Source organism: Heterocephalus glaber, unplaced genomic scaffold, assembly GCF_053883595.1.
Source record: "Heterocephalus glaber isolate CG9 unplaced genomic scaffold, H.glaber_assembly_v1.0 deba00000331, whole genome shotgun sequence".
NCBI classification, from domain to species: domain Eukaryota; kingdom Metazoa; phylum Chordata; class Mammalia; order Rodentia; family Bathyergidae; genus Heterocephalus; species Heterocephalus glaber.
The window spans coordinates 56044839-56069015 of NW_028258142.1; the positions used below are offsets into that span (position 1 = coordinate 56044839).

Sequence of the window (24177 nt, forward strand, 5' to 3'; positions counted from 1 at the left end):
AGACAGTCAGACAGGAGCTCACAGGAGTGAAAGATGTAGGTAACCTCACTGCACATGCACAGCACTCCTCTACTTTTATATGTGGCACACAGAGTGCGTGACCGCAGTGGCAGTGCACTGGAGTAGGCAGGCAAGGGCGTTCTGTCCTGAGTCTGTGGGTGATTCAGCACCTAGGTTCCTCCCTGACTGCAGGGACCACTCAGTCCACCCACCATGACCTGTTCTGCAGGAAGATCCGCCCAAGCTGGACAGTGCTCCCTGGGCAGATGGGAAGTGGCAAGCAATAATGGCCAGCGTGTGGATGTCTGCATGGTACTTCACCTTCCCCTTGCAGGATTGGATGTGGAGCCCACCCTGGCTCACCTGCACTGCCCGGTGACTGGGTCACACTTCATGGAGCTATGGGTACCGTTCTGGGAGCAGTCGCAGCTTTCACAGCCGGCCATGGGGTGGAAGCTGTAGAAGTCGACCTCACAGGCCTCACACTGGGGCTGGACGGTGTTGGGAGGGCACAGGCACTGACCTGTTGTCTCGTCACAAAGGTGCTGGCCACAGTTGCATGCTGGCCAGGGGACAAAGAGAAACTGAGTGAGCGTTAGGCGCTGCCTGACTGCTAGCCAAACGGCACCAAGTGCCAAGATTTCCAGAAGCTTCCAAGGGCTCTCCCATCATTATGGACATTTTGACTACATGGGTGATCCAACAGCCCCATTTCTTGGGGCCAAGACCAAGCATACCAAACGCTCCTGGCAGATCTGGTGCACAGACCCTGGATCCAAGCTAGATACCCAGGAACCCACCCAGCTGCTGTCATGTGTCACTCTCGTGTGGAAGGTTCAAGAAGGTTCAAGAAGGTTCAAGAAGGTTCTAGAAGGAAGCCAGGAGGGGCCGCTCACAGGCTCTCAGTGCCCTGCAGGTTCACAGCCCCAGGTCAGTAGCGACATCACCCCGCCATCCAGGCAAAGGCTACACACCTGTGCTCCTCACTGCCACCCTATGACATGGGCTAATACCACACCTAGGGCCACTGGATAGTCTTAGATATAAGCATGAGATTTTCCATCCTGTGAGTAGTACACCCCTGAGACCCTGGCTCTCCTGTCTCAACGGAATTTTGGTTGGGTACAAAAGCTGAAGGAGCTTCTGTCAGGAAGGAGACTGAACTATCCAAGACTGTACATTGAAGGCTTTATTCATCTGCTTTGCAGGTTTATCTTCGCCAGCCTCACTACTTACAATGGAGTCTGTTGACCAGGAACAGGGCTGTCTGTCAGCTGGGCCCCATCCCAGGACCCCGGAATAAACACTTGCATTTCATCTCTAGCACGGTAGTCTGGAAGCCCCCGAGGCCCGGGAATGCTCACTTACGTTTGCAGTCTGGGAATCCGTAGTAGCCCGAGGCACAACGGGTACACCGCCGCCCAATGACATTGGGCTGGCATGGACACTGCCCGCCCTCGGCGATGCAGTGGCTGCTGATGGACCCAGCAGGGTGGCAGTCACAAGGCAGGGAGCCGTTGTGGTAAAAGGCCACCAACGACCTGGCGGAATTCTTACAGAACCTAGAGACTGTCTCGGGGCTGTGGAGACAAAAGCATCTCGTGGTGATGCCCCGGGTCATGTGATGCCCCAAAGTGCCCCAACCTTCCCTTTCCCACTTGCTCCACCAAACAGGGACTCTGGGCTCCGGAGTCTGGGGAGAAAGGGGACTCAGTTGGTGACAGTCACTCTTTCTCCCAATTATCCAATTTAGGAGAAGATAGCCCAGGGATGGTCAGCAGGAACGTTAGGTAGCTGGAGTCAAAGAAGGAAAATACACCATGGGATGAACTAGATGGTGTGTGAGCTGTATCTCAGCAATGCTGTTACTTAGGAATAATGAAAAGATAATCAGGAGGTTTCGTTTTTGTCTTTATAGTACTGGGGATTGTACCCAGGGCCTTCACACTGAGCTACATCCCCTTAAAATTTTGAGACAGAGTCTTGCTAAGTGGCTAAATTGCCCAAACTGGGCTTGAACTTGTGAACCTCCTGCCTCAGCCTCCCAGTGCTGGGATTACAGGCACGTGCCTGGCTTCACCAGCACCTACTCAATGTTGTATACCGGGAGCTCTGGCTGCATCTCATTCAACCTCACAGCCACCCAGCCAATTAGACCTAAGCCCCACTTCACAGATAAGGTGACTGAGGCTCCCAAAAGTATGTGGCAGTCCCAAGGCTGAGAGTATGGCATGGCCGAGCAGTCAGGCAAATCCATAGCTGCATGGCCTCAGAGCCTTTGCTTTTAGTATCACCGTAGGAAGCATCCATCTCCGGGTCCCTGGGGCTCCTGGGAAACTACACGGACACAGAAGAGCTCATTCTCGGGCGGGCTCTCCAGCTCTAGCCCGAGAAGGCGCAGGTCTGGACTTGCCCTGCTTGGTGCAGGCAGAGGGGAGTGCAGCACGGAAGCCTGTGTGGCATCTGTTAGGAATCAGCAGGAGCAAACAGGAAGCAGCAAAGAGGAAGTAGCTCAGGGGGTGAATCTCCACTGAGTTAAAGTTGAGACCACCGCCTTCCTTGGACCCCAGACTCTGGGCTGCTTCCTTGGGCGTTGAGAGGCGGGATTAGATCCAAGGCCACCTCTCCCTCTCTGGCTGGGAATGTGAGTGTGCCCCAGTGCTTCCTCATAAAGTGACACTTACTTGAGGTAAAAGCTGTTTTTTCCACAATTGGTGATAAACTCAGGGGACTTGTCCAGGAATGTTTTCTGAAGTATGATTTGGTGGTTGTAATTCTCCGCAGACACCACTAGAACTCGGACCTAAGAGAAACCCATCAATGGGTATTTGGATTTGCAACAAGACTAGCGTCCTTTATCTAAGTCCAAGGCCAGGTGAAATGGGATTTATCAAAAAATGAACCACAGGAGCAAACCTGTGGCCGGGTGAAAGGCGCCATTCCCGTTACTAGGAACAGTGAGCCTGAACAGACCCCTCCGAGCACCTGCACGGACCAACAGCAGCCTCAGATGCTGCTGCTCTGAGAGTGTGGGGGCGCAGGGGCTGTTGGGGGGATCAGGGCCCCAAGGAACCTGGGCCTAGGATTCCCCCAGGGCTCCAGGGATTGCTGCTCTGTATTGTGAGAGCTAAACAAACAGAAGTGGCAGAACTAAAGTGGAACCTAAGACCATGGCCGCTGCAGAAGTTTGCTTAGTGCTCAAGAATGAGCATTTGTAGCCCCAGTCTTTAAAAGTACTCAGCCCTCTGCACCTGTACAGATCAGACCATGCCTCTGACAAATGCTGTAGGAGATTTCAAATGTTCCTACGGATCACAGTCAGCTCTGTCCCTGGGGCGTGGCATCCTTGGAGAGGGGAGGAGGCAAGAGCTGAGCACGGGAGGCCACAGGGCAGGGCCTGGGAAAGGTTCCCCAGTCCTCAGGAAGGGTCAGGGGCAACTTTAGAGATGTGGGTGCCATTCCCACAGGGCAGAGCAGAATCGACAGGCACGGGTGATGGTATCCAAAGAGGAGTGCCACAGCGGGCTCAGCGTGGAGCCTGAGACAACGACAATACACAGGGATGAGGGAGAGACAGCAAGGTTGGAGGGAAAGCACCCTTAGAAGACAAAAGGAGCGTAAGATCCTGTGGAGAGAGACCAGTAGATGAGAAGCTGGCATCATTCCCATTTCCCTTGATTCTGCTAGTCACGTGCTTTTTTTCTGCTGGAGTAAAAGCTGTCAAATGTGAGCACTGTCTCATAAATACGACTCCAGCTCCTTGGGGAAATGACTGCATGGGCAGACAGACACACAGGATAGCCAGCCAAGGCAGCGCGTGGGCAGCAAGCGAGGGACGGGCAGAACGCACCAGCACCAAGGACTTGTCTTTGGGAACCTTCACGGTCACGGCCACCTCGGAATTCGGGTTGTCAAACTCAACCTGGCCTTGGGTGATCACTTCTTCCTGGCAGCCAAGCACATGGGGGCAAAAGGCAGCTTGGAAGGAACCTGGGCAGGGAGAGAAGAGTTCCCGTCTCAAGACTGCAGGGACGCCGCCGGGTACGCGTTGCGCCTGCTCGCGGCTGCTTACCTATCCAGCGTTTCCCTCCATCCACAGACACATGCACTGGAAACGGGGGGTGTGCTGCTTGGTAAAAGTGGGCGATGAAGACGTATGGGCCCTGCTGTGGTGTGACTCCTCTCAGGGTCACTTGGTACTACAAGGGAAAAAGAGGGAGAAGAAAAGCAAGAATCCTTCAACTGAAGAGCTGTGAATGCTGTGATCAGAACAAGTAGAAGTCGTTATGGTTTGGGTATGTTTCGTACTCATCAAAACCCATGGTGAGACTTCATCTCTCCGTGGGGCAGCGTCGGGAGGGATTCAGCTCGCGGGGACAGAGCTCTGGGGCGGAGCGGAACGCCATCCTCTAGAAGTGGGTTCTTGCTCTCACGGCCTGGGGTTAGTTACTTTGAGAGTGAGCTGTTACCCTATCAGTCCCCTTCTCTCCCACAGGTGCCCACTTGTCACTGTCACATCTGCTCCTGCCACACGGTGCCTTCTGCCTCACAGTGACCCTGCATGAGGCCCTCACCACTGGGACCACCCAGCCTTGAATTTGGCGGCCTCCAGAACCCTGAACCAAATCAACCTCTCATCACAGATCACCCAGTTGGGGTACTCCGCTATAGCAACAGGAATCAACTAAGCCAGAGCTTAAAGACCAGAACAACCTAAGTGCTCACCCAAGTGAGAGGACAACCTCTATCCATCCCCACAGGAAACTTCCTGTGAATGCCTGAGCAGCTTTTTTATGTGTAAATACAAAACCTGGAAACAAACCAGACATCTCTCACCTACACAATGGACAAATTGTGGTACCACCGAAGGGGCCGTAATTAGGTAAATCACACTGGAATATTCTTCAGCAGTATTTACCAAAGTTAAACACATAACCCAGCAGCTGTGTGCCTGGGTTTGTACCCAATAGAAATGCATAACAGGTTTGCCAAATGGCTGGATGAGAATGTCATGCAGGGCCACTCCTTACACCCACAGAATACACAGTCTGACTCCATTTTGGATGTTTGACCACTGACAGCTTTCATGCTCCACTACTTCCTGGTGCCTTTTGCCTCAGTCCTGGATAAGCTGGGAAGTTCAAGGTCAAACGGCCCCATCTGGTGCCTGTGCTGTGCCATCCTCCCTCTCTTGGCGTAGGTGGAGTACAAATCACACAAATTCTAGCGCATGGGAGAGGCAGCCTTGCCCAGGACCGCTGGCTCACAACACTCACCTCAGTAAAATCAGTCAGAACACTCCTCCTCTTGCTAACGCGTGAATGTGAGCCCTGCTCTCCCCAGAAAGCCTCAATCGTGTGTCCAGTAAGTCCTGAATCCTCCAAAATCTTCAGCAGCAGCAACACAACGAAAGGTCTTTCTCATAGTCAGAGAGAGGCACCACCACACAGGGAGGGTAACTAACTCACTGGAGATCATATGTTAATTAAACGATAAAGCGAGGATGGAAACTCCACTGGCCTGCTTTCAACCCTCTTTCCCCTATTACGAAGCTACATTTCTCCTATGGGATCTTATTTAAATGCATCTCTCAGGTCCTGTTAATTTCCAAATCTCTGCTCTGTGAACTGACGCAGCCATCTTTGGGATGACGAGACACAGTAAAATCGGAACGTAAGGTACATTTCCATAGTCTGGAATTTTAAACATCCTGTAATTTTATAGCTTATGGTTAAAAATGTATTGCCTGGTTCTATTTCACATCTGTGCTCTAGAAGATTAATAAGTAAGTGTTTATCAACAATTTCCTACCTGCAAAGCGCTGTGCTGATGTGGTGGGGGGTCACATAAAACAGCAGCCATTCTAACAGTCCTAACAACCCAACCCAGGAAGAGAACTAATAAACTCAACAACGCCGAACGGCAACAGCCCATGAAAGAAAGATAAACCACAACATGGGCGAATGGGAACACAGGCTGTGTGAAAGCACAAAGAACTACGTGGACAGAGGCCAGGAGGAAAAAGGCAGTCAGGCTGGCTGGTCACTGTCAGTTTTAACCAGTCACATGCATTTCTGGGATTCCCTATAACCAAAAGCAGAAATCCTCAGCCTTTAGGGCCATCAAATCATGGGCTTGTTAAAACGCAGACTGCTGGGCCCTGCCCCAGAGCTTCTGATACAGGAGGTTTGGGGCAGAGCACGCACAGTTGCCTTTGAAACAAGATCCCAGGTTCCTGAATGCTGCTGGCTGGGGCCACACTTCGAGAACCCCTGGTCTAGACACAGCCCAACCTGGGAGAATCCTACCTGTGGTGCCTGCAAAGTGAATCCAAGAACACCGTCTGCAGAAGGAAGGAGATACCCCTTGGGCATATTCAAAATTAAGGCTGTTGGAGGAGTCTCGTAGGCCTGGGAGACACAGGTGTGGCTGAAAAATACAATATTTAAAAATCGATTTCACAATAGCCGAAGCCTGCAGAACAGTCTGGCAGCAGAGAGGTAGACTTTGAACATTGGACAGAGGGAGCAGGGAAGGGTTCCCATGCTGGGGGAACCACAGGACGCTGCACAGGTTTCTCTTTTATTATCTTTTTCACTTGTTGGTTGGTGTGTGTGGTGCTGGGGATCAAACCCAGGGGCTCACACATGCTAGGCAAGTCCTTTGCCGCTGACCACACTGCCAGCCCACTGGAGAGCTTTATGTAGTAAATCTCAGGGTAGTCTGTTTGCCAAGTGTATTCCAGCTGCCCACTCAATACAACTAATTGCAACAGAAAGAAAATCTGAATTTTGTTTTGTTGGTAGTGGAGATTGAACCCAGGATCTCACATATGCTAGGCAAGAGCTCTACCACTGAGCTACATCCTCAGCCCCAAGAAAATCTTAATTTTGAAGTACAATAAGCTAGATAGGAACTTCCTGAAACTTCCCTTGCCCAAACTAAAATTAGAATGAGATAAGTGCACTAAAATACTATTGGTCGGGCTGGGGATTTAGCTCAGTGGTTCCGCCGCTTGCCTCACAAGCACAAGGACCCAAGTTCAATCCCCGGTACCAAAAAAAAAAAACAAAACAAAAACACTATTGGTCTCTACATAAATGCTGACATAAGGACAGGAGAAACAAGCCCACATCATTTCTCTTAGGCGCGGCCAGGTGTGCATTGTCTTGGAGGTTTCCAGTCTTAACCGTGCTCTTGAGATTTCATGACCGCATCTGTAAATTATTTTCGACTATAAAAAAAAACCCCTACTAAATCCCCAATAGGCATTAGTTAGATAATCCTAAACACATAGATGTGAGACAGGTCACCATTTTTTTGGGTTTTTGTGTGTGTTGTTTTTCAAGGAAAGAGCCTCAGACACAGATTAAAGGATTGAAAAAAAATGAGGGCCCAGGATAGAACCCAGGACCCTGCCCTCAAGAGCTCGGCTTAACGATTTCCGTCGTGGTCACTCAGTCTGTGTTATGGAATCCTGGAAACACTGGCTGCTGGGAAAATTATTTAGCTGGTTTCTCTTTTTTAACTCTATCCCTAGACTTTAACACCTTGGCTTATGATCACTTCGGAAAGTAAGTACCAATTGGGCTCCTAATCCAAAAGCCCAAATCTGAAAGGCTCCAAAACCTGAGACTTCTTGAGCGCTGGACATTTTGCTGTAAGCAGAAAATTCTACACACATGTAATAGGCCAGAGGTACACTAAAAAGGCTGGATAAAAGTACCTTCAGGTCATACATGTAAAGTACATATGAAACAAAAATGAATTTAATTTTTAGAATTAGATTTTACCTCTAAGGTATCTCATTACAAATATACAAATGCCCCCAAATTTAAAAAAAAGTGAAATTTGAAATATTTCTGGTCCCAAACATTTTGGATAAGCGATATTCAATGTGTATGAAATGTCAGCCTTATAATCATTACAGCATCATTCAGAACATCAACAGGAGAAAGGAAGGACACATGTTACCTCTGATTAGCAAACACCCTGTGGCTGGCGATGCAGTGGACTTGAGGCCTCAGATACTCAGCTGAGAACTCTTCGATGGGAATGACACAAATCCGATACTGTTGAGCACATTAATACAAAAAGGCATATTGCAGTCATCAGCCAAACCAATGGTATAGTCAAACACATTCTTTTTAAGAAAGCTGCTAAGTAAAGAATTCATCCAAAAAATTAGAGGCAGTCTGTTGAGGCAGTAAATATTACAAGAAGGCAAGTCCTTGGGCAACAAATCCTTTTCACTCTTACACAGGATCACACTCTAGACTGATGTGGGAATAATTTTATGAACAAAACTGAGAATCATATGAAAGTTCAAAAACAACTCTTTTCAGTGACTTGGGAGCCTGGTTTTTCTCTTCTGCCTGGGGCTGTGCTAGCTCTGAGACCCCTGGGCAGGAAAAGAGGGGCTGGGGTGGCAGCGGAGAGTCTGCTACCCTGACAGGGCTGCTCCTGGTAGATCAACCCTTCTCAAAAAAAGGTGGCTCGTGCCTCAGGTGCCCACAGACCCTACTGAAGGCTCCGTGTCCAGAGCTAGTTTTTGAGTCACTCAGGAACTTGGTCCTTAATTTATTATCATATTTCACCTGAAATCACAACTGTATGTGACCAGCTTCATTGCGAGACTATTCAGTAACAACTAAATTTTATTGAACTCCACTGGGACTTGGGGTCCTGTGGGGCCAAAGATGGACAATGCATCTGCCTCCATGGAGAGTCTCTTCTAGCCAGTCCTGCTCCCAAATGATGTTGGACTACTCATTCATTTATTTACTTCAGCTTTTTTGAGACAGGGTCTCATTGTGTAGGTCAGGCTGGCCTTGAACTCACTATGTGGCCCAGACTGGCCTAAAACTCACAAGGACCCTCCTGTCTCAGCTTCTTTGTTGAGCTATCTTTGAAAAGGTCAAATCTAAGCTTAAAAGATGAAGAATCAGCTCCAAGATAATTTCCAAAGATAAAGAGGTCACACTTACTTGGATTATTTGGTTTTTAAAATGCCTTATTTATAATAATTTTTAAGAACTGAATTCCAGCTATTCCTTAAGTTCCAAGTTTTTAGTATTAGTGGGCAGAAATACCTAAAGCATATTCATTCTTACAGGCTGGCCTGGCATTTCCCAAGGTATGATACATGCTTAATACTATTAGTAACAGGAAGCTGCTTCACACTGAGATGGTCTTGTATTTCCAGAGATGTTTATTACACATCTGGCCACCCTTCCTATGCAGACCCCACTGTCTCTGTCGTGACTCAAGGTTCGAGTTGTACCATTACAGCAGTGGACAAGAAGGTCGTTTACTCTGCCTCAGATGTTATTTTAACTCTTAATATAGGCACTTAGCAGAATGATTCTCTTTTAGAAATAGTTACTTTTAAAACACCTAGCTGATTATGAACTTTAAAGTTTTGATGCAATTTGCTAAGAAGCTAAAGAAGAGATACTAAGACAATAAAATGGGAAAGGAAATAAACAATAAACAGTGGCATTTCTGTCATTTGGCCATCATTTAGCAGGAACTATAATGACAAAGAACATTTCATTCACAAATAAAAATTAATGAAATGAGATTTTGTGAGGCGTGTTCACATTTCGTGATGAGACTTTCTATTGGGTGACATAAAAAAGGCTCAAGAAGACGAGGAAACGAGTGAAGCTCTCGCCGGGAAGGATAAGCATGAAACTGGCAGTTCTTCACTGGAGTATTTTATAGATGTCATGCAATCCCGGCAGAAATTGCACAAAGCTTTTTAAAAACACAGACGTCAACACAGGGCCCTAAAGTTCACTGGCAAAGCAGAAGCGTACCAGGAGGAACCGGGCCTCGTGCAGCGTGAGCTGAATGTTCGTGTCCCTGGACAGCTCGTACACAGCGATGCGCCTGTGGCCATCAATCACGGCGCTCCGACAGAGGGTGCTGCAAGAGGGGACAGGGTTTCCTTAGCCCGAACCCCGCAGGCTCCTTCACTTGTGCAGCAGTTGGCTGCTCTTCAGTTTTTCCTGCTGATAACTAGATGAACTAGAACAAATTTTCCTGCGTGAGAAATTCAAGAGGGCTGCAGCCTGCTTTGATGTGAATGTTCTTTCCAAGACTTTTTTTGCTGTTGTTAGTTTTTTTGTTCTGCTTTGAGACAGGGTCTCGCTATGTATTCCAGGCTGGCCTTGAGCTCACTATGGTCTTTTTTCCTTTTTGATACCGGAAATTGAAATCAGGGGCTCCTGATTACCATTGCATGGCTGAGCTACATCCTGGTCCTTGAACTCACTATGTAGCCCAGGCTGGACAATCCTCCTGCCTCAGCCTCTCAAATGCGGAGATTACAGGCTCAGCCAAAATTCATTTTGAAATTTCATTGCCACAGTGATCCTGAAGGGGTGACTAGCCCTCCTGAAGGGATTAACCTTGCTATCATGGGAGTGGGTTAGTTATCACGGGAGTGGCTTTGTTATAAAAGCAGGCTCCCTTGCGCACGAAGGTTCTCGCCAGAAGCCAGCACCATGCTCTCAAACTTCTCAGCCTGCAGAAGCATAAAAAAGGAAAAACAAAATTTTTTTGAGGTGTTGTGGATGGAACTGAGGTCCTGGCATATGGGCAGGTAAGATCTGTACCCTCAACCCAATAACTGTCTTCTCTATATAAAACTCCCCAGTCTACGACATTTTGTTCTAGCAGCATGGACTAAGAACTGTCCACACTATCTACAAGGAAAAGAACCTTCCAGTGCTAAAGGCCCACTCAGCTTTTCCACCCAGCTTAACAGAAAACAGAACTTGGTTCAGTCACTGGGGGCAGAGCCCGGGCAGAGAGCACATCTTGCACACAGAGCCTGCTTGGAAATTTCCCAATAAGCTCAGGATCATTTACAATGAAAGGTGCCCACCAGCGCCCCTCCCAGGCCCAGTCAGTGAGCACCGCTGCCCTCACTCAATATGAGGAAACCCAGCTGTTCCTCTCCTCCTTCCTCCTCATATCTCACTCAGGTTTCCCTTCCCAGCACCCATCAAGTGAGCTGCAGAGTTCAGGAACATTTAAAAGGTCACACTTTGGCACCAAAGCACACAACTCCAATAGCAAAACCCATAAAGGAAGTATTTTTTTCAGAAATGTTTCTGATTCCACACTCTGTAGCTACTTTCTGCCTGTAAATATAATATGGAACTAGTGAGTATTAAAACAAAATGGGCATGTCTGGTTCGGTAGTGGTGCACCCCTGTAATCCTAGCACTCTGGGAGGCTGAGACAGGAGGATTACAAGTTTGAGCCTAGTCTGAACAACTTAGAAATTTAGTAAGTTCCTGTCTCAGTCTCTAATATTGTACCTCTAAATTAAATAAATGAATAAATAAATAAGCCCATGCATGCATGCATACATACATACATACATAAAAATAGTAATATAGGCAATGACTTTTCTGGTGAGGATCAAAATGAGATAAACTATACAAAGAGCCAAGCAGAGTTTGTGAATACATTAGGAACTTAATGGTCACTCCCTTTGCTGTGTGTGTGTGTGTGTGTGTGTGTGTGTGTGTGTGTGAATTAAACCACATGCCCTTTAGATTCAGGCATAATCTTGGGAGTTAAGTACATTAAGTGATTCATTTAAATTTAGTTTTATCCTTAACCTTTATTAAATTCTCACTAGGAAATAGACTTATGGTAATAACAGGATTGATTTACTCATTAATGATCACCTGTCTGTGGAGGGCAGACTTCATTCATCACAGCACTATTTTGAAAACTGCTGCTCTTGTCAGCAGCACTGCTGTTCTACTAGGATAGTGTCTTTTGAACAACATAGTTAGATTTCACTTGTGAAATGCTGGGGAAAGTTCAAACCTCACAGGAGATACTGCATGTTGAACGGGCCTGACATGTGAAATAGGTTTTTCTGGGTCACATATTCCCCTTAGCACCGTATTTTGGGATCTCATTCTTGTGGCTGTCCACATTTACTTGTCCACAGGACAGGCGAGGTAGTGAAAAAGGGAAATATTTTAGCCAAGTGAAAAAACCACAACTGGACTTTCTTGGAAGCAGTTAAATACCAAGCACTGGGAACCCTCATGACAGAGACTTGGAAAACAAACTTTGGTGCTGCCATGAGTAGGGCCTGGGATTGGCAGGGTGTCGAGATGATCCCCCTCCCTGAGTCCATCCAGACAAAGTTATGAAAGCCCTCATGGGACCCTGGAAGGATGGCTTCGAGACCCCTGTCAGCATGGGTAGTCTCAGAGCTCTTACAGGTGATTCAGAGTCATCGGGGTCACTGTGAATATTTCCTGCTGCCCCTCAGCCACCTCTCCTTGGGGTCCTGTGAATCAGGAATCAGGCCACATGATCTGGAAGGTGGATGGGGTAGGACTGAACTGGAGGGTGGGTTTGGGTGGATAGATGTGGAGAAGCCCTGCCCAAGCCCTGTGGCTCATGGCCCCCATGGTCCTCATGGGGGAGATGGGAGCGCACATTCCAGTGGTGCAGATGCCTCCTGTGATACACCTGGCATTTTCAAATAATAACTAAACATTCTAGGGGAATTATTTTAGGCTCATCTCCTGCTAAAAATTCAAATCCAGAGCTGGAGACATAGCTCAGTGGCTCATGCAAAGCCCTGGGTTCAATCCCCAGCACCACAGACACACATACACAGACACACACAGTATCACATTTTTAAATTCTTTTTCTTCAACCCAGAGATAAAGCCTCCCCAGCTGCATTTTTTTAGGATTGCTGAGGGCAAGATGTTAATTCCGTAGTCATTTCATCGAGTCCAGTAACTGTCTCTTCTAGCCCACTCTACACAAGTTCTTCCATTTTCACATCAGGAAAGATGTCCAACTACTTTAGGCCATCTTGGTTTTTTAAAAAGCAACACTAAAGTGGAGGCAATGTACTGTTCAAAGCCTGGGCTGAGAACTGGACAGGTTTGCTCTTCCTGCTGTTTCAAGGCATGCGGACCTCCACTGCTGTTCATTCCGAAATCACGTGGAAACACACTGCAGTCATCTTTTCATTAAAGCACATCCTTGAAATAATGTGTATTTTTAACAAATCACTCTCAATGAGTGCTCTCAGAGACTTCACTGGGGCGAATTTTAAAGTCCTTTGTCGACTATTTCTCACCTAGCAATCATCAGATATAGCTATCGCCTGTTCTGAAGGTGTGTGCGAAGACTCCTAACATTGCTGAGAAGCGAGCTGTTCCCTTTGCCAAGCACTCATGCCCTTGAGGTGAGAACTCTTGAGCTCATTCTAGCACGCCAGAGAGACAGAGAATCAAACAAAGAAGATGTGTAACTTTGTGTGGATCTAAACCAAACTGCTAGGTAGAGCATGCAGCTTTTTAAGAAGATGCATTATTTTCAACTTGGATTCCACATATCTCCTCTGGAGTTGCCCTTGGATCAGGCCACAGTCTCTGCTTGCTTTCAAGATCTACCTCAAAAAAGAAATCAAGATCCCAATGCAACGAAAAACCAGACTCTGCGGTGGGGCTGGTCACCTGTACTTGCAGCTGTATATGTTCACTCGGCCTGCCAGGTCCGTCCAGCTCCTCAAAGTCACATCAAGCACAAACATGTTTTTGGTCTCGGTGGTGTACTCCAGCAAGATGGCATAGTGGCCGGCCTGTGGGACGCGCAGCAGCAGATGCAGCTCCACCTGCCAGAGAGACGAACGGACTGTCACCATGATGCTAAATGCACCGACCTACTAACGGACACAGTGATAAAAACAGAGAAGCCATCCTGGAGGTGTTTTCCATGTCAGCATCGCCCTTTAGGGAGGGAGGTGGGGAGAAAGTGCAGGAAGCCCCATTAAAATTGAAGTCCAGATAAAGAATGAATAAGTGTTTGCTTTTTATATGAATTTCAAATCTACCAGGGCATCTTGTATTTTTCTTTTCTAATTCTAGCAGTTCTACTTAGAGGGGCTCCCACTCCTACCCAGCAATGTTTCCACCCCTTGTTTCTCATAGTCCTGGCACTCCCAAGCTTGGAGTAGAAGGAATTGCTGACAGATAGTAAGAGGAATGCAACCGTGCGTTCTTTAACTTATTTTAATTAAAAAGAAATTCCAAAATGTGAAACTAGGGGAGAATGTGGTGCAAGAGAGGTGATGATATGCGTGTACAATCCAACTGATACACTAATAAAAATGTGGAAAAAAGAAATTTCCAATTATCTGAATGAAAATAATATAAAAGTGACACCCACATACTCTGCTCTTGGATAAGAATTGTTGATAGCTTGGTTCTTATACCTTCAAACCTTTGGCTGTGTATGCACAATTTTTAAGAAAAACTGATCATAGGAGGCAAGTGAGGATGCTTTTGGACTACAGTGACAAAGACCATATGCCCTGAAAAATGGAAATTATTCACTGTCCGGCCCTTTGCAGAACAAGTACACTCTTCACTCTGCCGCTTGTTGGTTAGGAGGCAGGGTCTAGAGTCAGACTGCCTCCAGGTGTGTGACCCAGGGCTCATGCTTAACACCCGAAGGTGTCAGTGTCCTGATGTGTAAGAGGATGACAACAAGATACCCCATCTCCGCAGGTGGTTATGAGGGTTAAATGAATAATACATGTAGGGCTTTAAGAGCTATATGTTGCTGTGTCATAAGCACTATAGAGACATTGATAATTGTGATTATTACTTCTGGCCATGACATTTTTTTACTCAACTATATGTTATATGCCTTTATCAGTCCACAGACAGAAGCTTCATTAAAATGGCTGATGCCACCCATTCTATAATGTGAATATAAAACTACTTACCTAATATTCTACTGACGGACCCTTAAAGTTCCTCTAATTTTCCCTACACTATACAATGTTACGTCACCATCGCTATATCCTTATGCTAGTCTTTCTGTAAGACGCCTAGAAGCAAAGTTGTGGTTTAAATTAATGCCTGAGGCAACACCAGAATTATACTCCTTAGCAGAGGGACGCACCTCAGCCATCTTTACCACACTTGATGAAAATGCTCCTCCTTCTCCATGCCTTCAGGAGATTCATACTTGCTACTTTCTCAACAGCTCTGAGCCACACCGCTGTTATTTTCCAGTGATTTTTCTACCACTAAAATAATAAAAAGACCCTCCCCTCAGGGGAAGAGTGTGGATTTTCCACACCGCTTCTGACTGCGATAGTCAGGAACAGCATTGCACCAGCCTGTGTGGCGAGGTCGTCACCTGCTTCTCGCCCCTCGGCATCTCGGAGCAGAAGCACGTCTGTCCTTACCCCCACACACGACACCCATCTGGGGGTCAGTGATTCATCAGCGCTTTCCCCAGAAGTTATTATGGACTCAGGCTGTAGCACAGCACTCTATTATAAATGTCTCCTATACTCCTTACTCTCGGTCCTGTGGATTGATTTTCTGGAAGACTTGTTGGAAGAGTCTAAAATACATTCGATGATAAAAGCAGGTTTTGAGGAACTCAGATAAAAGACACTAAAGTGACAAACAGAAACTTTACATTTGCTATTTGCAGTTATCCATTTAAAAGGGAACTTGAATGCAGCTAATGTCAAACTGATTTTGTGGCACCGACTGCCTTCGCCTGATTATCAGCGCTTTAAGATAATGACGGAGAGGGAGGGTTCATGCAAAGCTATGTGTGTAACTAACATGCCTGGTGTTAAAATGGGGATTCCAACAATCCGATCAACAAGCATTGTGTGCCTGCTCTGGCCCAGGTGATGGGTGTATCTCAGGAAACAGGGTCTCTGCCCTTGGTCAAACTTTAGACAGATAATTCCACAACAAGACAACTCCAATGTCAAATTACACAAGTGATAAATGCGCTGAAGAGGTGCAATGGAAGTGTGTGGAACAGCAACCTGCACTTTTCAAGGAGATGTGGGAGAGGGGAAGGCTTCCCCGAAGGAGGAATGAGGTGGGCAAGAGTGGGGGGACGAAGAGCAGATGACCAGGCCCCAGGGGAGGGAAGAGGATTCGGGCAGAGGGAACAGCTGGCAGTAGGACAGTCACACGGAGATTGAAGGGAGACGGATGCCCAAGGAGCAGCGAGCAAGGGGTGGCAGGATACCACAGGGAGGGAGAAAGGCCAGCCATAAAAGACAGGGTGAAATTCTGGTCTCTATTCCAAGAAGAACGAGACATTATTGTAATGTTCTAATTGTGTGGGGGGTGATGATCAAATATTTGCATCAGAATAAACTCCCTGGCTGAGCATGGAGGGTGAATAGGGAGACACAGCGGGCAGGAGCAGATGTGGGTGGGCTAATCAGGAAGCTACTCTGGAGATGCTTATGAAACATGACAATACAGGTCGCCTATCCCATATCCAAAATGCTTGGGACTGAGGGTGTTTCAGATTTGCATTTTTGGCAGATTGTGCAATATTTACAGATACATAATGAGATATATTGGGGATAGGACTCAAGTCTAAACACAAAATTCATTTGTTTCATATACAGAGGGTAAATGAATCTAACAAGCAAAATATTAAAAAGTCTTCACTGAAAGGGAAATCATGATTTTCAAGAGCTATTTTACCTCTGTAAGTCTTTGAATTTCACCATAATAATCTGTAACAGTGCTGTCCATAGACATTTCTGCAACGATGAAAATATTCTATGATCTGCTCTGCCCCGTAGGATGGCTACTAAACATAGCTAATTGTTGAGACCTTGAAATGTGGCTAGCACAACTGAGGAACTGAATTTTTATATACAGTAGATGGAAGTCTAATTAAGTTTATTATATGTGCAAGGGGCTAGAAGATACTGTATTGGACTGCACAGGCCTGTGGGCATTGAGACAAAACAGTAAAAATGAACCTGCAAAAAAATGGATATCCTAAGACACATACAAACACACACACATATGTATATATGCGTATGTGTGTAGTTATACTATATGTATGGATACAGTATGGGTAGGGAGGGATATGGTAAATTTAATTTTAGAATGCAGTAAAGGAAAGATTTTTTTCTTTTTAAATATTACATTGTAGGGCTGGGGATTTAGCTCTGTGGTTCTGCTGCCTGCCTTGCAAGTGCAAGGGCCCGAGTTCGATCCCTGGTACCAAAAAAAAAAAGCAAACTAAATATTACATTGTTTTACTTGATATGACAAGCATATATTATTTTGTAAAAATAAAAATTCTAACAAAAGGAAATGAAAACTATATTTAAGAAATACACTTAATAACTTTAGCTACTACCTTCAAAATGTTAGGATTGTAGCTTAAAAAAATGCACACAACTAAATGTTCAGGGAGGATTAAAGTCACTGTATCTTCATTTCCCATAGTTTATCCCCCAAGGGAACATTTTTTCAAACGTAACAACCCAGAGAATGTTCTAGAATGAAAACAATGAAAATAAAGTAGAGGAAGTGTTTTTCAGGGTTTCCATTTTGAAGTGTTGTGTGTTCTTGCTGTTATTGTTGATAATCTGTTTTTGTTTTTGTTTTGGTACCAGGGATCAAACTCAGGTCCTTGCGCTTGTGAGGCAGGCAGCAGAACCACTGAGCTAAATCCCCAGCCCTATTGTTGATAATCTGCACTTGGAAGCCAGATCTTAAATCGGGATATTCTTACACTTGGGGTTAGGAGGCTCACAGAACTGCTGGAAGGAAACCCAGGCCCAGATCCTTGCTCACACGTCTTCAGGGCCACCACGTGGCTGGCTGCCCTGCTCTGTAGCAGTTCCAGATTCTGAGCTCTAGGAGCTCAGCTCTCAGTAACTGCTTAGCCTACAGGGCTAGACAGCAAGTGAGTAGTGCAATCTTTTAGGGTCAGCCACAAAGTTTTTGGAGGGCCCTTGTAAAGGCTGAGTCTCATCTGTCTCTTAAGAGAGATCCTGCCCTGCGACAGGTAGAACAGGATGCCCCTTAGAGGTCCAGGAGGCCAAAAGGACAGGATTCTATGGTCGCCCAGCTCCCCTGCTGTCTGGAACCTGCTAGGGAACAACCTTACCCCAGCTCAGTGCAGGCTACCATCCAGCCCCAACCCAATCAGAGGATTCAGCAGAGGCTGATTTTAACAGCTCTGAGAAATCCTACCAGCTGCCCCTGAATTTGAGAGACCACTGTGAGGAAGCATTGTCAGCAGTCACTGTCAGCAGTCATGGACAGCAAGGGAGCAGAGGCCTGGACTGGAGATAAAGCATGTCCTTACCTCTTGTCCGCTGAGATCCACCATGAGAGGGTGTGCCCGGCTGGGCTTCCTCAGGGTCAGGGGTTTCTGTATATTACTTGGCAGGAGGGTACTGGCTTTCTCAGCCAGAAAACAGGAGAATCTGGTCACCGGCAAATGCTGGTAAAGCAAGCAACTTCAACAACAACAAAATACAATAGTTACAAGTATTGCAACAGAGTATCAGTGCTGTCAATCGTTCAGTTCATTCTCATCATTCTCATCCATGCACCATTGCTTCTCCAAACTCTTCAGTGCCTACTGCAGAAATGGAGTGGTAACTTTTCATCTGCACCAGGAAGGGAAGAAACAAAGACCCACAAACCTGGATCCAATTTTAAGCAACCCCCCACCCCGCCATGCATCCCCTTGACCTTAAGGCTATGAGTAGGACATGCAACAATGTTTCCACATGCTGCTAATTTAACCACTCCCGAGAGGCTGCAGAGTGCAAAGTGCTTTGCCATTCATACTTGAAGGACAGAGTAAGAAAGATCCAGAAGAAAAATCACAATTCAATAATTATCCAGAGCCTCCTGCCGCAGTTGTGACTTTGAGGGCTACCATGAAGGCTTGCATGAAATGCTCCTAATTTAGAGGCCCCATACCATTGTGGCTGCACTTTTTGCCCCATACTAACTTTTTCTGAGGAATCCCTTGGCAGCCACATGGCTCTGTGACGAGGGGCCGAAGTGCGGATGCTTCATAGTAGTCCCTGGGGAGCAGCACCAGGTAATCCTAGCAAAGGAAGAGCACCGGACAATTACTCACTTTGCTTGCAGCCCTGCCCTGGTGATAAAATCATCAAACATACTGAGTTAATAACAGCCCCGTGAAGTCACTGTGAACCCCTACATGTCACCCTGACTCATCAGAACACACAGAGACTCCTCAAGGCTCTGTACACATTGGAGACGACCTGCTGAGAGAGAGCATTTGTGTTTTTCAGGTCCCAGGAAAATTTTACTGTCTTTCTGGCTTGTCTGTTAAGTCCTAAAACTACCAAAGCTGATCGGCTGTCCTTTGATAGGAAGTTCTTGGAGATGCTGTCTGCTTTCACCACTACCATCACTCAATGCGATTGCTGCCCTGTGGAGCACCGCTCACCGGATGTGGTATCAAAGGGAGATTTTGTGGGATTGGTGACTCACAATGAGCTGGGCCTTGCCCGTCCAGCCAGGTGATGAGAGAGCATGTTCCCCCGAGGGTGTAGATTCTGCTCAGCAGCTCTTTAGGAAAGAGCCTTGCTCTGGGCCTTGAGACCCGGATAATCTGACAGCTTTCTCCAACCCCCAATACAAGGCCTCCCCACACATCTGCAGAGGGAAGGCGGAAGGGTCCTTTGCTTAACTGTGAAGAGACTCACGCATGATCCATAAGGCGCGTTCCCTCAGGGAGAATGTCTCGGGGAGGAAGGTACGGAGAGACTTGGTGGTTTTGCTGAGTGAGGACTGGTCTTCTTTTTCTTTCTTTCATTCTTTTTAAATACTAGAAATTGAACTCGGGACCTTTGCACTGAGCTACATTCTTTGCCCTTTTAAAAACTTTTTATTTCAAAACAGGCTCTAAGTTGTTCACTTGCCCAAGCTGGGCTCAAACTTGCAATTCTCCTGCCTCAATGTTGGGTGAGACCATCTCTGGGTAGAAAAATCCTGCAGAGCCCACCATTTGGACTCTTGTCTTACCAGGAGGATTCCTTTGGCCTTGATAAAAGCAACCCACGTCCCCGGTGTCATTGAGAACGGTTCTGCAGGGCCATTTCCGGGGATGGTCACAAAGGCTGGCTGCTTACTTGGCAGGAAAGTGATCTCTTTGCTTTGAGTAACACCTGTTTGACAGACAAAGAACTGTTTAACACATCTTTCTAGCAGCTACTGTTAAGATTTTAGATAATTCCGTTTTCAACATTCAGTTTACAGCTGAAAAAGTTTAAGGTGGCTTGCTGATCATGGGTACTGATCAGATTTACTGATCTTATTTCTTAAACCTGTACATCTGCGTTTTCACATGTATAAAATAGGCTAGAAAGATACTGATACGATGTTAGCAGTAGCTGTCTATGCCATGATTATAAGAAATTTTAAAAAAACGTTATGTATTAAATAATACCTAATAAGCTGTTATAGAATGTGTTCAATATATTATACTATTAAATTTTTTTCTTTTTCTGTTTATATGAGATTTTTAAATGCTTATTTTTATTAATGAGCATGCATTCATTTCACAATTAAAATGTTTTGGCTTTCTATTTGTTTTCAGGATGCAATGTGTTTTTTTCTGCAGTTAACAAATGGAGGACCTTCTGCAGACAGTCCAGAAACAAACAAAACTCCTGCAGCTGGGTCCAATTGAGACTTTTTCTTGAAAAGAAATGCTCGTTCCACACCCTTGCATTTCCTTTTGTTCTGCAGACATCAATGGGGCCCTCTATGTGCTAGATGGGAAGTGAGTTCTGGGGACAAGGCAGTGAATGCAGGAAGAGCAAGCTTTGCTCCTGGATGATGGGGACAGGGCACTGAGGGACACAGACTAGAACACAGGAGGGCCCAGGATGTAGCTCCGTGGTGCCATGCCTAAATTTGAGCCCCAATACCAGGGGAAAATCAAAAATCAAGAACAGGGGGCCGGGGAGTTAGCTCAGTGATTCCTCCGCCTGCCTTGAAAGCGCAAGGTCCCAAGTTCAATCCCCAGTACCAAAAAAAAAAAAAAAAAAAAAATCAAACTAGAACACAAGAGACCAAGGTGGAGCATGGACAGCAGTATTTAGGAGTAGGCCTGTGTTACCTGGGGAATATATAATGGGCTCCTGACCAGGCTTGGAGAACACTGTCCTGGAAGATGAGAAAACAACCCAAAAAATATTCCAAGGGTGTGAGTTAACAGGAGGAAGACTGCTGGGGGCCGTGTCACCCAGGGGGCAGAGGGTTCTGTTAGAACACGTTTGGAGTCTGAAGACATTGTCCACAAAGACCAGCCACGCACTCAGGTGATCACCAGTCCTCTCAGCTGTTCCCTCTGCAGTCCACAAAGCATCATCACTCGGGAGCCCAGGTGCTGACGCACCCTGCACAGGGGAAGTCAGCCTGCCAGTGGTTCCTGCCAGGTATTAGTTAATCAGCCTCCACCCACGCAAGCTGGGTTGACACAGCTCGAGAATCCTGTCATTTCTCCCCCAAACCCAATGTTGCCATGGCTACTAAACAAAGATCTTACATGGTGATCCTGAGTTAGATTTTCATCAGCACCACCTTGTGTCCCTGTGGGATTCCAAGTACTTCCTGGATTGTTTCCAGGACTAGAGGGAGCCCGAGTCCCTTACAGAGGAGACTTTTGGCCTTGTCTCTGCCTGTGAGGAAGCTGTTCTCTCTTCTGCTGCACCTAGGAACCCCTCACCCCTCAGTGGGTTCACAGATCCCTCCTGGAACCCTCTTGGGCTTTGTGTTTACAGCCTTCATCTTAAAAATTCCTGTCCACTTCTCTGTGATCTACTAGGTCTGCACTAAATGATGGGAAGGTAAGGGCACCAGGCCAAGTTCTCTCAACTCCGAAATGTTGACGAGCACTTGACAATGTCATGACCCAAGGGTCCAGCAAAGGGGAAAAAAGCTGTGATATCAACTTTTTAAATGATGGTTAATGATAATTTAATGCAGAATTTAAATAAGCAGAAAGTTTAAAAAATGAAGAGGTAACAGCATACCTAGAGACCTGTCTAATCAGAACATGTACCAGGCTTAACATTTTCTAATGGTGATCAACTTTATGAACACTGGAATTGTTTCTTGATCATTTCCCAATTGAAAAGAGGCTTGAAATTTTACCCACCTTCCTTTGTCAAGTTTGGATAAATAGTTATATGGCCAGAGACTGCGTCAGTTCCAGGGTTAACATATCTCAGGATAATTTGAAACAAGGAGTGATCTGCCTTCCCCACATCCAACGTCACCTTTACTTCATCCTGAAAAATACCAAAAGCCATGAAGTATGGAAAAGAAAACTGGTTAAAAGAAATGCTAGCTAACAAGTGACTTTATTCTATTCAAGTTTCACCACTGAACTTGTAGTGCATGCACATGCATGCGCGTGTGCATGCACACACACACACATTCACACACCAACAACGAGCACCAAGCTTGGTAACAGGTACGCCTGACAATGAATCAAAATCACTTACAATGAAAGTTACAGTGAAAACGCACTCCCCTCCACTGGGATCCTCTTTTGACCATTTTGTAACCAGGCAGACAGAGTGGAGTTTTAGATGGGCTAGATTAAGAAAGCCATGGTGACGGGACAACCACCACTGGCAGGGAAAAAATAAAAAGGCAGAAGAGTAGGAAAGAAAAGTGTATTGTTGCATACACCCCTCCCCCACAGAGAGATGACTCCAAGATCCACTTCACATACATGCTATCTAAATGTTCACAGAAACCAGTGGTGGCTGAGAAATGGTTAAAGACCATGAACCCTGAACACAGCGGTAAAATCTGGACATAAAAAAAATATACCAATTTATGAAGTTTTATCGCAAGCCCTTATCCAAGGAGAATGTTAGTTTTTTGGCCTACAGGAAGGGTCCTGAGGGTCCCCATGCCCGGGGGCTTACAACAGTACTAAGCAGAGTGGCGCCCATGGTCCTGATGAAAAGAGTAGACAATTTTAATTCAGAACCACAGACTACATGTCCAAATCCAGCTGTGGTCCAGGAAAGTTCATGAAGCACGGAAATTCCCAAGTAGGTAGTCCCTATGGTCCCCCCAGCTCCTGTGGTTCCAGTGAAAGGGACGTCTGTTGAGTGAGACATTGGAGACAATAATGGCCAGCTTTGGGTAAAAAGCTCTGGAAGCCAGAGCTGCAGGTGACCCACACTGAGGCAATTCCCTCAACCCCCCAGCAACGAACTGAATTCAACTTTCAATGTCAGTGCCAAGTTGGGAAACAAATATGCAAAAATGTACTAAAAGCAGAGTAAAGTAAGTGGTCACTCCTGGGACACCTTCCTCAGAAGATCTACCCTCAGAAATTCATTCCTGGTGTCAACAGCTAGTCTTTGAAAGAAACGGTAATCACCTACGAAAGAGTCTGTACCTTGATTACATCCTCGTGCTATTCTGACTCAAAGAATCTACTATGTTTTTGTGAATAATGAAGTAAGGTCAGGGTACTAAAGAAACCAAATTGTTGGGGTGGAAAGAAAAAAGACAAAGGTGTCTTAAGGTCCTGTGGTATTCGGCAAAGGCAGCTTGGGTGGGAGAATTTGACGAGGCAAAAGGCAGCATTAGAATCAATGGGGACTCCAGGAGAACTATGGGCCAGTCCCAGTATCTCTACCAACTATACTAGTTCTGGATCTGCTAAGGATAGGTGTTGGGTTACCATGCTCACTGGTTTACCCCCTTCCTCTGAATTTCTCCAGTGAGAAACAGCTGGAGGGGACCAACCTCAGAGAAATTCTGAGCACAAAATTATTTAACAACGGTACAGGATTTTTGTATAAATATTGTGTACCAAAGGTAAACAATGTTTAAATTTCCTTACTTTAATGCAAAGCCAAGGTAGATGAATACAGTAGAAAAGAATGAAAGGAAGAAGAAATATGGGAAAGAAAAGTTCAATTGCACTAACTCAAACCCATCACTTATCTTCCTTTCAGTTCACATAGTTATTCGGGGCTTATAAAAGCAACAGTCAAGCATTAGCAGCTTTACTGGAATTATTTAAGCCAACTTATTTTTATTTTCCACAAATAGCATTTTTTAAATGTCCCTTATGTTATAATGTAGACTAATGTTATTTAGGAAACTTTCTTCTTCCTGTAAAAAGGCTCCAGAGATAAACATCATTTCCTTCAATCTTTTTCATTTTCTGGTTTGGTGACCAAATTAAAGCATTAATAGATTGTGAAATCCACATGTATGCTCATCAGTTAAAATCTCATCCTACCCCCAACACCAAGCCTAATCTCACCTCTAACCACAATCTACACTCTGGA

The 24177-nt window shown here is 45.9% G+C and overlaps 1 protein-coding gene across 1 annotated transcript in view; it reads right to left on the bottom strand.

Annotated features, from left to right (window-relative positions):
- Nucleotides 1-445: 445 nt before the first annotated feature.
- The window catches only part of LOC147830144 (laminin subunit alpha-3-like), a 184926-nt gene continuing 161194 nt past the window's right edge, over nt 446-24177 (bottom strand). The window contains exons 21-33 of the mRNA XM_087188732.1: nt 22360-22488; nt 22011-22143; nt 19871-20013; nt 18826-18923; nt 18168-18321; nt 13517-13674; nt 9822-9930; nt 7975-8072; nt 6309-6429; nt 4073-4199; nt 3851-3990; nt 2685-2803; nt 446-1580 (exon numbers count right to left, since the gene is read on the bottom strand). Of these exons, the coding sequence (XP_087044858.1) occupies nt 1361-1580; nt 2685-2803; nt 3851-3990; nt 4073-4199; nt 6309-6429; nt 7975-8072; nt 9822-9930; nt 13517-13674; nt 18168-18321; nt 18826-18923; nt 19871-20013; nt 22011-22143; nt 22360-22488 (1749 nt within the window). The 3' untranslated portion in view covers nt 446-1360. The remainder of the gene's footprint in view (nt 1581-2684; nt 2804-3850; nt 3991-4072; nt 4200-6308; nt 6430-7974; nt 8073-9821; nt 9931-13516; nt 13675-18167; nt 18322-18825; nt 18924-19870; nt 20014-22010; nt 22144-22359; nt 22489-24177) is intronic.